Raw genomic sequence first — 16,142 nt, 5'->3', positions numbered from 1 at the left:
CTATTTTTACCGTTTTTGTTTTGGATGGAGTGGCGAGGGCTTAGAATACTTATCAGTTTTTATTGCTGTCTCTGCCACTGTTAGAGATTCACCGCCTGATTGCTCACATACGCCCCCAGTACCGACTCGCCACGCTTTTCGAGCTCAACAAAAATAGTAAAGTGTGGCGCTAAAAATGATAATTTTGATGTGATCCAAAAAAAAAATGTGTGTGTGAATAAATACAATGGTGCTGTCTATATGAACTAAACCATTAGATTGCACCTATATGATAAGTGTAATGCAAACACAATAAATATTGATTAGAGATTGGTATAAAAAACAAAATATTAGTGCAAAAAACAAAAATTCTGATCAACAGAGTATATAGATCAGGGGTGCCCAACCTTTTGAAGAGCGAGGGCCACTTAAAGGGTCACTAAAGGAAAAACTTTTTTTAGCTGAAATGACTGTTTACAGGGCATAGAGACATAATAGTTAACTGATTCCTTTTAAAAATGATTAAAAATTGATAAAAAAACAATCATATAATGTGCCTGCAGTGTAGTTTCGTTTTTGCTGTTGTTTTCTGGTTCTCTGATGTACAGAGAGCCACTAGAGGGCAGTCAGCCAATAGAGAGCAGTGATACTTTGTCTAAAACTCCTCAGCACCAATCCAGTTTCGTTTTACACACAATAATCACATTAGTGACCACCGTGAGAAATCTCCCAGCACTGTGGTTATCAGGAAACAGGCAACCAGCAAGTGTCCAGAACAGAGAGGATTTACAGCAACATGAAAGCAAAAACGAACAATGAGGACATGAAACCAGGACTGCAGTAAGGTAAAGGAAGCTATTTAGCTAAAAAAAAAAATTCCTTTAGTGACTCTTTAAGCGACTTGGTAACTGGTAGCAGGCCACAATGAATGAGCGGAGCAGGTAGATGGCAAGTCAGTGTCTGCTCTGCCTATGCGAAGCGGACAAGTACACAGCCCACTATACTTTTTATCGGATTGGAGGTAGGACACAAGTCGCTTTATGTCTGCCACTACTTAGAGGTGAATGAAGGGTCCAATTGGTAGGACTGACCGTATGAAAGGGCTATGGCTGCTTTAGATTTGCCAAAACTTTTTTCCTTTACTACATGATACATTGGGAGGATTCTGTATGAAGTATTGTTGCCTCATCCATGGCGTATATTCATTGATGCCAACTCTGCCATATACCTCCGCCTGGTTCCATTGAAGCCGTACTTGTTCACTTCTTCCTGGGTGTGATACACCAACAAGCCCCTTATGCAGCGTACACACGATCGGTCAAATCGATGAGAACGGTCTGATGGACCGTTTTCATCGGACCAAACCGATCGTGTGTGGGCCCCATCGGTCATTTATCCATAGGTTAAAAAAAAATCAATCTTGTTTTAAATCTTACTGATGGATATCTAACCGATAGAAAAAAAAACGATCGTTTGTAGGCATCGGTTAAAAATCCATGCATTCTCAGAATCAAGTCTACGCATGCTTGGAAGCATTGGACTTTTTTCAGCACGTCGTTGTGTTTTACGTCACCGCGTTCTGACACAATCGTTTTTTTTATAACCGATGATGTGTAGGCACGCTTCATCGGTTAACCGATGAAAACGGTCCATCAGACCGTTCTCATCGGATGGACCGATCGTGTGTACAGGGCATTGGACTCATCAGGCGTAAGCCTTGCTGGGTCCAACTCGTTTGGTAAGCCTTTTATCTTTAAGGTGGTTGATTACCTACAGACAACTGAATATGCAGTCCCTTCCATTTCAGCGGAATATTTGGACTTTATACTCGTTCACTAATACACTTGGTTTATTATCACTTTGTTGTTCAATAGAGATTCACATCTATCCTTGTGTGCATCTATATACTCTGTTGATCAGAATTTTAGTTTTTTGCACTAATATTTTGGTTTTCATACCAATGTCTTTTCAATATTTATTGTGTTTGTATTACACTTATCATATAGGTGCAATCTAATGGTTTAGTTCATATAGACAGCACCATTGTATTTATTCACACACAAACATTCTTTTTTGATCACATCAAAATGATCATTTTTAGCGCCGCACTTTACTTTTTTCATTTTGCCTTTTATACAGTGTATCCGTTGTGCAGGCAGCTACCACATATTTATATCACTTGACAGCGCAGTTTTCCTTTTCTCTTTTCTTATGCTTTCCGAGCTCCCCCTTGCCCATCCGAGGGCCCGGGAGCGAAATGGTGGTTGCCGGCGGCTGGAGGGGAAGGAGAAGAATGGACGCACGTTTGCTCTCCTCCTCCTTGTTGTGACCCTGAAAGCGACGTCTGACGTCACTTCTGGGTCAAGCTCTCGGTGTCCCCGGATAGCTTAGCAAGAAAAAGATGTTATGTGATCTGCATTGCGAAACATTCAGTTGAGCACAGGGGAGACATGTAGGGTAATATATCTCATTAAAGAGAACCTGTCACCTAAAAAACTCAAATAGGGGACATTTTGTCTCCTATGTAATGGAGGGGGGGGGGGTCAGTAAACACTACTTCTTTTCCTTTTCTTTTTTATTCTGAAATTTTCTGTCCCCTAGACCTTCGAGGTAATAACGTGTGACATAAAAAAAAAATGAAACTACCACTTTTTTATTCTATAGGGCAGTGGTCTCAAAGTACCGGCCCGCGGGCCATTTGCGGCCCGCGGACCAGTTATAAATGGCCCCCAGGCAGGGTGGAAGTGAGGGGAGCAAAAAAAAAAATTTTTTTTTTTTTTTTCTTTTGAGCTGGCCCCATCTGGTGGTGAGCCGTTGGTATTACAAGTTATTACCACCAGATGTGAGCTGGCGCCATCTGGTGGTGGCCGTTGGTATTACAAGTTAAGCATTACAAGTTAAACAGCAATTCTAATGTCATTTTACACTATTTTCACTGCCATCTTCTTCCCTCTAATTAGAACCCCCAAACATTATATATATTTTTTATCCTAACACCCTAGAGAATAAAATAGCGATCGTTGCAATACTTTCTGTTTCGCCGTATTTGCGCAGCGGTCTTACAAGCGCACTTTTTTGGGAAAAAATTACACTTTTTTTAATTAAAAAATAAAACAGTAAAGTTATCCCCATTTTTTTTAAATATTATGAAAGATAATGTTACGCCGAGTAAATTCATACCCAACATGTCACGCTTCAAAATTGTGTCCGCTTGTGGAATGCCGACAAACTTTTTTACCCTGTAAAATCTTCATAGGCGACGTTTTAAAAAATCTACAGGTTGCATGTTTTAAGTTACAGAGGAGCTAGAATTATTGCTCTCACTCTACCAATCGCGGCGATACCTCACATGTGTGGTTTGAACACCGTTTACATATGCGGGCGCTGCTCACGTATGTGTTCGCTTCTGCGCGCAAGCTCGTCGGGACGGGGTGCGTTTTCTGGCTGCTAACTTTTTTAGCTGGCTCCTAGATTCCAAGCAAATTTGTCAAACCCTGACTTACACCAGTGCTGGTGGTAATAATGCGCTCGCTGACACCAGTGCTGGGGGGTTAATAATGTGTTCGCTGACACCAGTACTGTTGTTTTTGAAGTTTGAAAGTTTGCATGCGGCCCCCCATGGCATATGAAAACTTGTCTTGTGGCCCTCAGGTAATTTGAGTTTGAGACCCCTGCTATAGGGTATTTGCTTTCAGAAAATATATAATGTCTGGGGGTTTTGTGTAATCTTCAGCCCGAAAATGATTTTGTACATGTGTGTGCAAAAACGGCTCCGGCAGCGAAAATGTTAATGTGAAAGTAAAATAAAGATTTGGGGTTGTCACCAGAAAAGTAATGGTGGTGGGGAGAGATTTTCTAATAAGGACACTAGTTCTGGTGTCCTGGGGACCCCCCCCCCCCTTAAAGGGAATTCTCACTTCTGGTTTGGCTATGGGGTGAAGGGAAAGAAGTGGGACAAGAAGTGAAGGGAAATCTCCGCAATGGGACACTGATGGTGAAAAAAAAAAATCTGTGGGGGGGTTTTAACCCTCCCTTACTTTATCCGGAATGGAAAAGACATTTTTTTTGCCAATAGTTTAATTTCAAATCTAGGCTAGGAGCAGAAAATGCATGAATGTGCAGTTACAACATATCCATTGGTTAACAAATTTGTATGAGAGATACTCTAGCTCTTTATTGTGATTACCTAGAAATTCATTTCGTATTGATGTCGCGTTACTGTAATGATCCAGAATGCGTTCATGGCCATCCATTTGTAGATTTTAAATTGTGAGCAGCGGCTGTGTCCATGCAGATGCTGCTTCCCAATTGACGGCAATGGGAATGCATGGAACACCTGTGCATCCTCATGCGATGCCGGTAAACATGGCCTTCAATACGTGTACGGTTATGTACGCCCCGTGTGAACGAGCCTGAGGCAGCATTCACACTTTGAGAATCTTTGGTCATTTTACAGGCTTTTTTAGTGTTTGCACAGGTGTTTTTCCAAGTTCTCTATTATATTAATAATTTATTATCAATTTTTTTATTTGTTTTTCCTAAAGTAGAATACAATATACTTTCTGCCGATCATAAAAGACTGGAACAGTACCAGCTTTTTGTGGTCTGTTTATTTATGTTACCTGGAAAAACTACTGAACAGCCTGCAGTAGTGCAGTAAAGTATAGCGTGGGGAGGTGTTGTTATTTCTGTCCCTCTTCTCACACCCATCAATGGCGGTCAGAAAGTGGGGCAATCTATACATTTCAGACAGATGGTTCAAACCCTTCCTCTAACATTACTAAACAATTATTTACTGTCTGTTTCTTAAGGAGACTTTCACTCACTTTCTGCCTAACTGACCGTTTAGTAATAACAATGGAGACATTCGCTCACTTTCTGTTCTGACACCGGTCAATTAGGCAGAAAGGGGGTGAAATCTTTCCAAAGCTCAAAGATGTGCAGTTCTAGAAAACTGAAAATTTCCTATCAAATGCCGTAATTTTCCTTTCCTGATAGACTCCATGGCAGCCTACGTATAGGTTAACCCCGCCTCCACTCCTCCCTTATAGGAACCCACTCCCATTTAAATCTCTGCGCTGATCCAGAGGCCGCGTTCTGTAACTAGCCTACTCCAACTACTAGGAGGGAACTCTTGCTGGGGACATGAGTTGCTTAGATGTAGGCTTGATTCTTCTGAGCCAAAGACCTAATTGGCTCCCCTTCCTGTAATAGAGAACAGGCTGCAAATACCCTTCCCCCCCCCCCCCATTTTCTTTTAACATAGGCGACCGCCGTAGTGTTGACTAGCCTATGAGCACTGATTCTGCCTTCATGCCTTTATATTGTGAAAGGCCTGTAGGGTGCAGAAGGCTGCCCGTAGTTTCAAAATGTTCAACACAATCGTTAACAATTGTTAAAATTGAAAGCCCTGCCTGCCTTAAGCTATCCTCGACCAGGCAGCAAGCCCCCTATCTGGTATTGCTGCCATTGAATGTGCTTGTGAACCAGGAAATGGGGCAATGAAATGGCAAATGAGCCAGTTTCTCCATTGCAGCCACCAGGGGACTCGCTCCCATGGCTGAGGTAGGTTATGTAGATCAGTGGTCCCCAACCTTTTTGGGACCGGCTGTGTGGAAGAAAATTGTGGCCGGGGGGGGGGGATGTACGCACACCCGGGGGTAAGCGATTTTTCGTGGGCAATTTATTGGGGCAATAGCTGGTGTTCTGCTGTTGGCGCTTCAATCATAACTGCACCATGGTTTTTATGGTGTAAGAATGATTGAAGCGCATTATTTCTTGTATTACATTGTAGAGGTGCAACGGATCAAAAAACTCACGGATCGGATCATTTTCCGGATCGGCAAAAAAAAAAATTCTCACCCACTGTTATATCCACATCTCTCCCCCCTCCCCCCACTATAATATCCACATCCCCCCCCCCCCACTGTAATATCCACATCTCCCCCACTGCAGTGGCTTCACTAGGGTTGGTGTCACCCAGTGCAGATAAAAATGGTGTCACCCCCCCCCCCACCAACTATAGTCCCCCTCAGTAAAGAACCCCCTCAGTGCAGACACCCGCATCAGTACAGACACCCCCCATGTAGTACCGACAAAGACACCCCCTCTCAGGCAAGACACCCCCCCTCCCTCAGGCAAGACACCCCCGCTCGCGTTCGGAGACTGGCACAGCAGTGCTGTGTGACACCAGTGACCTTGCGAAAAAAGCATATACTCAAGTGAGGCAAAATGTGTGGAAAGAAATGAATCCTAGATAAAGAGGACATGCATGTTCTGATATGACCACTTTGACATTCCAATAGTCTGAGGCCCAAACTCGGTAGCTTCTTGGATACCCGAGGTCAAGCTTTTAGCATACTTCTGAGGACATATCTGACTTTTTCATCAGCTCTTCCTAAAATCCTGACCTGGTCTGTAAAAACGTGCAACCCTCGTACGCTCTGAACTTTTGATCTCCTAGAACAGGGATAAGCAATTAGCGGACCTCCCAGCTGTTGCAGAACTACAAGTCCCATGAGGCTTAGCAAGACAATAACAGCCACAAGCGTGACACCCAGAGGAGGAGGCATGATGGGACTTGTAGTCTTGCAACAGCTGGAGGTCCGCTTATTGCATATCCCTGTCCTAGAATGTGTCTTGTATCTTCTGGCCTAGCAGGTGCCGGTCCTAAGGCAGGACCCCGACTTGCCAACTGTTGCCTGGGTTATGGTGCTATCTGGCTTGCCAAAAGATGAAGCTCCCTCAAAGGTATGTTACACTACGCCTGTTAGAGGCGGCATCAGCAAGCCCAGGCCCCAGCCATAGCTTTAACTTTGCCGTAACTGACGAGAGCGTAACCCGTGCCACTATGCGAATGATGTCAATTGGAGCCTCATTTTCATCGATTTAAACATGGCCACAAGTGCCCAGGCCAACTTTCGGGCCATTCGCTGCATCTTCCAAAGAAGAGCAACATTCTTGCTTGCCTCATCAAGGCCTCAACAACTAGAGGCAGGCTTTAGATGCTTCACATCCTTATCTCTGAATGGATAGAACTTGGCCATCTTGCTCAGACGGAAGTTATATCTTGCGACCTTGCTCCACTCATACAAAATGATGTCCCTTAGTTCCATTAGGAATGGGAGATTAGAATTCTCTCTCTAGAGGTGCTTAAAGAACTTCCTCTTGCTTTGCAGGAGACTCTACAGTTTCTATTCATGTAAATGCCCTTCATCATTGCTTTGACCAAAGGCGTTACAAGGGCAAAGGTACTCCTCTGCCTCACTGTCTGAGGTCTTCATAGATGGATGGCTTGGTTGGGACAGTTCCAGTTCTTCCTGGTCGTTCTAGTGGGAGAATACACTGTAATGGCTGTTGGACTTTGCATGTGGCTTGTACCCCACTCTAAGGGATTCTTGCACCACGCACCTCACCAGAGATTCCATTTGTTGGAAATCGCCATCCCCTTTTTCAACCGCCTGGGCTTGGCATAGCTCACACAGAGACTTGCCCTCTGGTATCAGAGTTCTGCATCCCCAGCAGGCTCCCTCCATGGAGCGACTGACATGGCAGTGTGTGCGGTGCATAAATGAGGATTTGGAGCTTCTGCTATGAAGGCTGAACCTTGAGGATGACCTATGATGACTACATCTGGAAAAATGTTGTGACCTAATGAGGTCTGTAGCATCTCGTGCCGTCTTTTGTTAAATCTGACCTGGGACTCACAAAATCAAAATGGGGTAAAAAGGTAAGGGTTAAACCCAAATGGTGTCCTGGTCAGCAAGGAATGGGTTAAACACACCCTCTCATACCTGCTACACAAGGGGGGGCAGTGATGCATCCACATGGTAAAAGTGCACAGACAGACAACCTGCACGGGTGATAGTCGCACACAGCCTACAAGGGTATAATGCAGAGCATTTTTTTTTTTCGTTGCGATCACGACAAAGTATTTCCCGATCTTTCTATGCAGAGAATTCTCTCTGCTCTGCTGCAGTCTGCCAAGTATCACAGTATTCTTTATCAGTGGAACATTAAGTCTAAACATTGTAACAATTTGTCCTTTACATCAAAGGAATACACTTCTGTGTGTAAATGAAGAAAAATTTAAACACTAAACCTTTTTCTGACATTTGTTAGTGTTAAGTTAAAATCCTCCCCCCTTTTTTTTTTTTTATTTGCTCGAAAATTACTACTGGGACCCCCCAAATTTTTATTTTTAAAAAGTAGAGAATAAAATGGTCGTTGTTGCTATGTTTTATGTCACACTGTATTTGCGCACCGCAAATGCATTTTTTGGGGGGGAAAAAATACTTTAATGAATTTTAAAAAAAAAACGAACCAGTAAAGTTAGCCCAAATTATTTTGTATAATGTGAAAGATTTTATGTTGCGAGAATCGTGCTCTTTATTCAAAGCAAAAAAATCGTGATTCTCATTTTGCCCAGAATCATGCAGCTCTACTGCACACCATGTATTCCCGTTGGCTTGCAGTGTCACTCCCACCTTGGGCTTGGGAGAGGAGCCCGAGTGCTTGTAAAGTGCTGTGTAACCGCTGGCCCCCCACATGGATGAAATGCTGCTGTCCTGTCCAGGTATGTCCCTCTTTGTCTTCTGGTCTAGTCTCAGAGAGTGAGCTCAGACTGCTGTGCTGCTGCTGGCATTCTGCTGTTTATACTAGGTGATCGTGAGTCAGTGAGAGACTGTCTGTGGTTCTGTGTGGCAACTGGCAAAGTATGTGATCAAGGCTGACTGGGCTAAATTTTGCATTGCTTGTGTTGCTGACAGTTGACTGAGGCTATGCTGAGTTTTCTATTGCTTGTGTTACTGACAGTCCAGCTTGGCACTGGCAAGCTTGTTGTTGTGCTCACTGTCTTACTGATTCAGCAGTTGACACCACAACATGTCTGCCAATGCTAGAGCCAGGCTGGACTTTCTGCTGCCCTCAGTGGCATGCCTTGGCCCTGGTTTATACATATGTGGTACAGGGAATGCTGTAATCCTTGTGCGTTTCCCACATCGCACTGTTTTTGATCTGCTACAAGTATCAATTCAAAGTTAACAACTCCCAAAAGAAGGTTGCAAACGCAGCGTTTGTCCGAACCAGACCACATTGTTGGTTTACAAAAAAGGTACCAACACTTTTTTAGTGCGATTCAGCCCATTCAAAATGGGCTGAAATCACACTACACAGAATCGCATGTGAATTGCACCGCAATACGGTGCAGTTCCTGTGCGATTTTTGCATGCAAAATATAGTGTGAAACCAGGCTTACTGTGTTGATTGCGGCGCAATCGAGGCCCATTCATTTTGAATGGGCTCAAATCACACCAATTTTGGAACCGCACTGCAACCGATTCAAATGGTCGTTTTGTGAATGTGATCCGGTGCAGGAAAATGCACTGTTTTGCAACCTATGCTTGGGGTGTCGTTAAGATAGCACTGACTCCCACTGCAGATTGCAAGGGGGTGCGATTTGAATGAGGTGCATGAAACATGCGTGGATTGAGGGTTTCCTGCATTAGTAGTGTACTATCTCCTAAGCAGTTGTGTGGGTTTTCCTCTGCCAGTGCAATTACACACTTTCTCGCATCCGCTTAGATGTGAACCTAGCCTAAAGAAAGGTCAGTGTATTCAAAGTTGATCATTTTTCAGATAATTTATTTTTTATTTTTTTATTCTGTGATTAATTGAACATTAAGCTAATGTGAACACAGTGTGTGTTCTGCCTTACACAAGATGGTGCCCTTTGTACCATAATAGCCACACAGATACAACATGGTGCACTCTGCACCATAATAGCCAACCTTACTGAGGAGGTGCAAAGGGCACCATCTCCTTGTAGGTAGACAGCACACTTTGCAACTATTCTGTTTGGACACTAATACTGGACAACAGCCAACGGCGTTCATAAAACTGGACGAAGGGAAAAAAAAGAAATCGGGTTAGATTTTTCTAAAGGACCTGATAAAACACAATTAAGGATTTGATTGCTATATCGTTTTTCCTTTTTCTAGTCTTTATCATTTTGGCGCATATTATTTTATTTAAAAATACTTTTACTTGGTACCTGCCGCTGAACAACCCCCCTACCAGGAACAAAAATATATATACGGCCCTGGCTGGGCGTAAGCTCTTCATGGCACTGCATCCTTCGCCCTTCTCCACCCACTAATGGCTGGGGACTGCTGGAGACTACACACGACTTCTGGGGCACAGCTTGCCAAATCGTGGAAACTTTATCCAAGGTAAGACTTCAACCATTCTGGTTCTTAGAAGGGTGGGCAAAAGGAACACGGCCTCTGGCTCAGACCAAAGATTTATGGGAGGGGGGTCCTATAGGGGAGGAGTGGAGGGTGGGGTTTACCCATACGTATGCTGCCATGGAGTCTGTCAGGAAATGCTAATTGTGTCTTAGCAGTACCCTGAAAAATGTATCCTCCTCCCCTTCTGAATGACACCGCAATGCACCTTATTATTGTGCATGGAAAAATCACATGCCATCAAATTCGCATGACAAGTCTTTTCTTACGTTTTTCAGTGATAACCATTCGTATATGTGCAACTTAAAGTTGGCTTATGCACTATTTTGGTCTTGCTTTAATGCAACTTCAGGGTCATAGACTGCAATGTTGAGCCTCAAAAGTTGCATGAAAGTCATACCTGAATGTATACGATGCAACAGTTATCCATTATCACTGGTCAAAGTCATATCCATGTCACACCCATCCAAAATTGCATCACAGTTGCACCCCAAAGTCGGTACAACTTTGGAGTGGTACAAGTGTGAATGGAGCACTGCAGTTTTTTTCTTTTTTTTTTGTGTGTGTGTGTGTGTGTGTGTGTGTGTGTGTGTGTTTTATTCATTTATTTTCCTCGCCCTGCGATTTAAAATGGATGTAATAGTTTGCCAAAAAAAAAGTGCAAACACTGTCTCAAACCTGCATGGGTATGAGATGAGCCCTTCTCATAAAAAATAGCCATGCACTTCCTGTGTGAAGGTGCCTAGACCCTCCTGTGCCTGCAGCTGTATATCTGCTGTGTGAGAGATCCAAGGCACTGCTGCTTCCGACTTCCATTCTTGGGAGCTTTAGTAATGTCACTACTATGCTGCTCACTATTCTCCTTACTGGAAGCTCTGTAAGGGAGCAAAGTCTTGCTTCTACCAAGATGTCCTCCAACCAGTTTAGAACAAGGCATGGTGTTGGGTAGATGGTAGACTAGTTCTTGGCTGTACAGAGTATTTACTAATACTGGGGAGCGCAAAATCTGGTGCAGCTCTGCATAAAAACCAATCAGCGTCCAGGTTTTATTGTTGAAGCTTAATTGAACAAGCTGAAGTTGGAAGTTTATCGGCTACTATGCACAGCCACATCATATTTTGCACGCTCCAGTTTTGGTAAATAAACCCCTATGTCTGTCTCTTTTTAAAGAGTAGTAGTATTCAACCCTCAGAGTTGTTTTTAGCATAACCCATTGAGCACAGTAAGATAAATCTTCTTCCGAAGTAAACTATTTGTTACATTTTTACCACAGCACTTGCAGTTTACAACTTTCCAATGCGGTTGGCTCCTGCTCTCTGTGCTGCCTCCCTGAACTTCTGCTCTTCACAGGAAAGAGTGATCAGTGCAGTCTCCAGGCAGTCAAAATATGTCTCTACGCAACGCGTAATCCATATCTCCTGTGCTAATAAGCACCCATTCAACACATTTCATTCTAATGGTATAATGCATCTTACATCGCGCTCTTTCCCATATATCCCCAAGAAAACAAGACATGACCACAGCTTATATCCTCATCTCAGTACCATCCTCTTCTGAAGAACAGAGTCTACATGTCAAGCCATGTTTTCCCTTTTATGGATCGATTAATTTCCAGGCATAAGAACATCAAGATTTTTCTAGGGACACATGGGAGCATATGACAAAAGATGAGGGACTTGCATATGGGTTTCTTCAGGGGAAGGAGGGGGGAGGAGGGTCATGCTTTGCATTTTATTCCTTATCTGGTATCACGACCCGGGGGGGGGGCAGAAAGCTTGGGTGCTGTGTCATCTGGCACCTACCTCCAGTTTGGGGGCTCAGCATTGAAACTATGATTAGGCAAAAGGTTTATATTATGTGGGGGGGGGGGGGGTTATTTTAGTTTGGTTTGTAAGTATTTGGTGTATAATTTTTTTTTTTTTTTTTGGACTGTAAACCAGTAAATGTGTTCTGGCCGGTAATTGTTGGTCACGTCTTGTGGCTTATTGTTGTATCTATGTTTTGAAAACTGAATAAAAATAATTTTACAAAAAAAGATGAAAGACTGTTGTGGACATTTTATGAAGATATTTAATATGTATTGTCATAGTGTCTCCTAGTGTTAGTACTCCCGCAGCCCGCTCTAAAGAGCTAACTGGGGCAGACTGACGCTAGTTGAGTCCCGTCTGGTAGTGGTAAACTTCCTGAGGTTAGAGAGAGGGGTTTGCTGAGTGGGGATATGTCTGCCAGCGAAAGGGCCCTTGTGCAATGCACGGAGCGTTCATCTGGGGGGGGTGTTCACTCTGCAAAGACATTATCGCTTATGACGGATGTATGCTCGTGTCACCCCAGTGTGCCTGATCTACACATTCACTGGGCCAGGGAGTGCCCCTACTACCAATCTCCCATCAGCAGGAATGGTAGTATAACGGTAGTATAATCCGGGTGTGCATTGTTCTCTGAACAATGCAGAATAAGGATTCATGCCAACGGTAAAAACGGGAGCTTTTGAATTGTTATGGTCAGGGGCAGAGTTCATGATTCATGAAGACCAGCCATGATGATGGCTTCCAGGTACAGGGGGTGGGAAACAATACACGCCGTCCCTGCCCAGACATTCCCATGAGACTCCCCTAGTCATTGTTCATTGGTTGTATAAACTCATCCTGTTGGAAGGATTTCCTGTGTTGACATTCATATCCTGTGATGTCATTTCCCATGGAGGAAGCTATTGGCTGTTGGGGCCATGACTTCCTGTTTTTGTCATTTCCTTTTGTTGTGGTTGAACAAAACCAAATGCTGTGCTCAGTATAGGCAAAAGAGGATGGTACTGAGATGAGGACGTAAGCTGTGGTCATGTCTGTTTACTTGGGGATATATGGGAAATGGAGTGATGGGTAAGATGCATTATACCATTAGAATGAAATGTGTTGAATGGGTGCTTATTAGCACAGGAGATATGGATTACGTGTAGCCTAGAGCCATATTTTTCCATCAGAGTGCCCTTTCGCTGGCAGACATTATATCCCCACTCTGCAAACACCTCTCTCCAACCTCAGGAAGTTTTCCACTACCAGACGGGACTCAACCAGCGTCAGTCTGCCCCAGTCAGCTCTTTAGAGCAGGCTGCGGGAGTACTAACACTGGGAGACACTATGACAATACATATTAAATGCATCTTCATAAAATTTCCACAACAGGGTGGAGAGGGAGGAGGAGCACGGGAGTTGTTTGCTATCCTAGGCTACAGGGTTGTCTTTCTATTGATGCACACAGTGTAGGGAGACACAACTTTAGTCTCTGCATGCAAGAGTGGTTTCATAGGACGCTACAAGAGACAGGAGCCTCCCTGAAACAGGAAACCTGGGGCAGCGGTCATGGCATCAGCTTAAACCAGAACCTAGCCAAGGATTGGAAGATAAGGACGCTGCATATTCAGTAAGTGATTAAATCAGCTGCTGAAAGTGTGGGTTTTATATCACCGTAACTCTAGAGAATTGAACGCATGTAAATCCAGGAGATCGGCAAATTCTGAGATGCTGTCACCCCCATTTCTGGTACCAGTTTTCTTTCAACAATCAAAAATCAATTAGATCATCCAACCGCCTTAATAAATTCTATGTTTGATAAATACATTTAGTACATACCTACCCATATCGTATTTATGTATGTGTATATGATTTCATGAGCTCTTGTAAGAAACTATTTTGCTATCCTCAAGTCATGTCCTTTGACCTGAACTTCTGTTCCTTGTGTGGATTTTGTCTTCTGCGACCTTTGGATTAAATTCTCCGTCTGCAGATTTGTGTTTACTGCTTGTAATTTAACTAATGAGTTACTTAGGGGTTTGTTTACTTGTAGTAATTTGTTAGTGTTGGATAGGAAAAGGCTGAATTGATTGATGTAGGTGGTTCCTGCCTCGAGCACAGCTTGTTCAATCTATAGCTTACAACGCCCTGGAATTTTAACTAGTTTATAAAGATCTCTAGTTCATGTAGAACTTATGACAATGGCTTCAACAGTCGTACACATGTGGAAGAATTTGAAAAAAGGTAGATGTCTGGACATCCTTTTTTAGCTAGTCAGATCTAAATGGGAACAAAAAGAAAAGTTAAAGCGGTAGTTCACCCTGACCCACATGATGTTACCATCGAGACAGGCATTGTAGCGCGAGCTACAGTATGCCTGTCCCGATTTTTTTAACCCCGTACTCACCTCGTAGTCGTCCATCGTAGATTCCGGCTCCCGCGGGGAATGGGCGTGCCTATGGAGAGGGAGGATGATTGACGGCCGGCCCTGGCACGTCACTCTCCCCGAAGACAGCCGGAGTAGGTCTCGGCTCTTCACGGCGCGTGCGCACAGGCTATGCGCACGCGTCGTGAAGACCAAGCCTATTTCGGCTATTTCCGGAGAAGCGTGACGCGCCAGAGCCGGCCGTCAATCATCCTCCGTCTCCAGAGGCACGCCCATTCCCCGGTATCTTCGATGGACGACTACAAGGTGAGTATGGGGGGAAAAAATTCGGGACAGGCATACTGTAGCTCGCGCTACAGTGCCTGATTTAAAGGTAAAAGAAAAAAATTTTTTTTTTTTCCTGTCGATAGGGTGAACCCCCGCTTTAAAGGAGATCTAGAAATCACAGGATGCACTTTTAATTTTATAACCAATTGTGATAGTCAAATTAATAAATACAAGGTCTCTACAGTAAGGCAAATATAATTTGAATATAATGGGTACAGTTTGTTTACATGCGTATAGTCATACAGCATAAAAGGTCCTCTTGACCGCCACTGCTGCTCCAGATAGTTGCTAGGTCTGAGGCGGTATCTGCTACCTGTATCCTAGCAAGGAAAGACACAAATCCTGCCACCAATTCCAATACGTTCACCATTAGGTCTGCTCTGCCAGTTAAATTTAAAGCAAGGGTTCCCCCTTAAAAAAAAATTCTAACATTACATCCAGGATACTAACAACATTTACAGCATGCAGGTCTTTTTTTTTTTTATCGCCGTACATACTGTTATATTGTGATTTTCTCCCCGGCTTCCGGGTTCTGATTCCTGCGGGACTGGGCGTTCCTATCCCCGGGTTAGATTGATTGACGTCTGGTGAAACAGTTCCCATGTCGCACAAGGCGCGTCACCAGATTTCTGTAAATAGCCGAGCTGCGAGTCAGCGCTATACGGCGCCTGTGTAGTCAGCTCGACACGGCGCCGTATAGCGCCGACTCCCAGCTCGGCTATTTAAGGAAATCTGGTGACGCGCCTTGTGCGACATGGGAACTGTTTCACTAGACGTCAATCATCTAACCCAGGGATAGGAACGCCCAGTCCCGCGAGAATCGGAAGCCGGGGAGAAAACCTCAATATAACGGTATGTACGGCGATAAAAGGGGAAAAAAAGCATACTGTAAATGTTCTTAGTATCCTGGATGTAATGTTAGAAAAGGAAGGCAAAAAATCCCAGGAAAGCATGTTCCAATTTGCCACAGCAGGGGAAAAAAATCCTTCCTGATCCCCCGAGAGGCAATCAGATTTTCCCTGGATCAACTTTTATCTATAAATGCTAGTACCCAGTTATATTCTGTAAATTTAGGAAAGAATCCAGGCCTTTTTTAAAGAACCACCTCTGGAGGGAGTCTATTCCACATTTTCACAGCTTGTACTATGAAGAAACCTTTCCGTATTTGGAGATTAAATCTTTTTTCCTCTAGATGTAAAGGGTGCCCCCTTGTCCTCTGTGATGACCTTAAAGTGAATAACGCAACACCAAGTTCACGATATGGACCACTTATGTATTTGTACATGTTGATCATATCCCCCTTAATCTCCTTTAAGTGGGAATAGACTCGGTTCCTCTAATCTTTCCTCCATGCCTCTTATCAGTTTGGTTGCCCAACTCAGTGATTGTATAGACACAATTTTTTTTATCCAAAATCTT

At 43.7% G+C, this 16,142-nt stretch overlaps 1 protein-coding gene across 2 annotated transcripts in view; it reads left to right on the top strand.

Annotated features, from left to right (window-relative positions):
• The window catches only part of ORMDL1 (ORMDL sphingolipid biosynthesis regulator 1), a 77,107-nt gene that overhangs the window by 31,049 nt on the left and 29,916 nt on the right, over positions 1-16,142 (top strand). The window contains exon 1 of one of the 2 annotated variants that reach the window (XM_040357153.1): positions 13,487-13,640. The exons of the other annotated variant lie outside the window; for it this stretch is intronic. Coding sequence (XP_040213087.1) covers positions 13,507-13,640 — 134 coding nt within the window. The 5' untranslated portion in view covers positions 13,487-13,506. Of the gene's footprint in view, positions 1-13,486; positions 13,641-16,142 lie in introns of those variants that run through there. 2 annotated transcript variants of the gene reach the window in all.

Source organism: Rana temporaria, chromosome 6 (assembly GCF_905171775.1).
Source record: "Rana temporaria chromosome 6, aRanTem1.1, whole genome shotgun sequence".
NCBI classification, from domain to species: Eukaryota; Metazoa; Chordata; class Amphibia; order Anura; family Ranidae; genus Rana; species Rana temporaria.
Note: the sequence above shows the minus strand (reverse complement) of the source record. Positions and strands in the feature narration are given on the sequence as shown.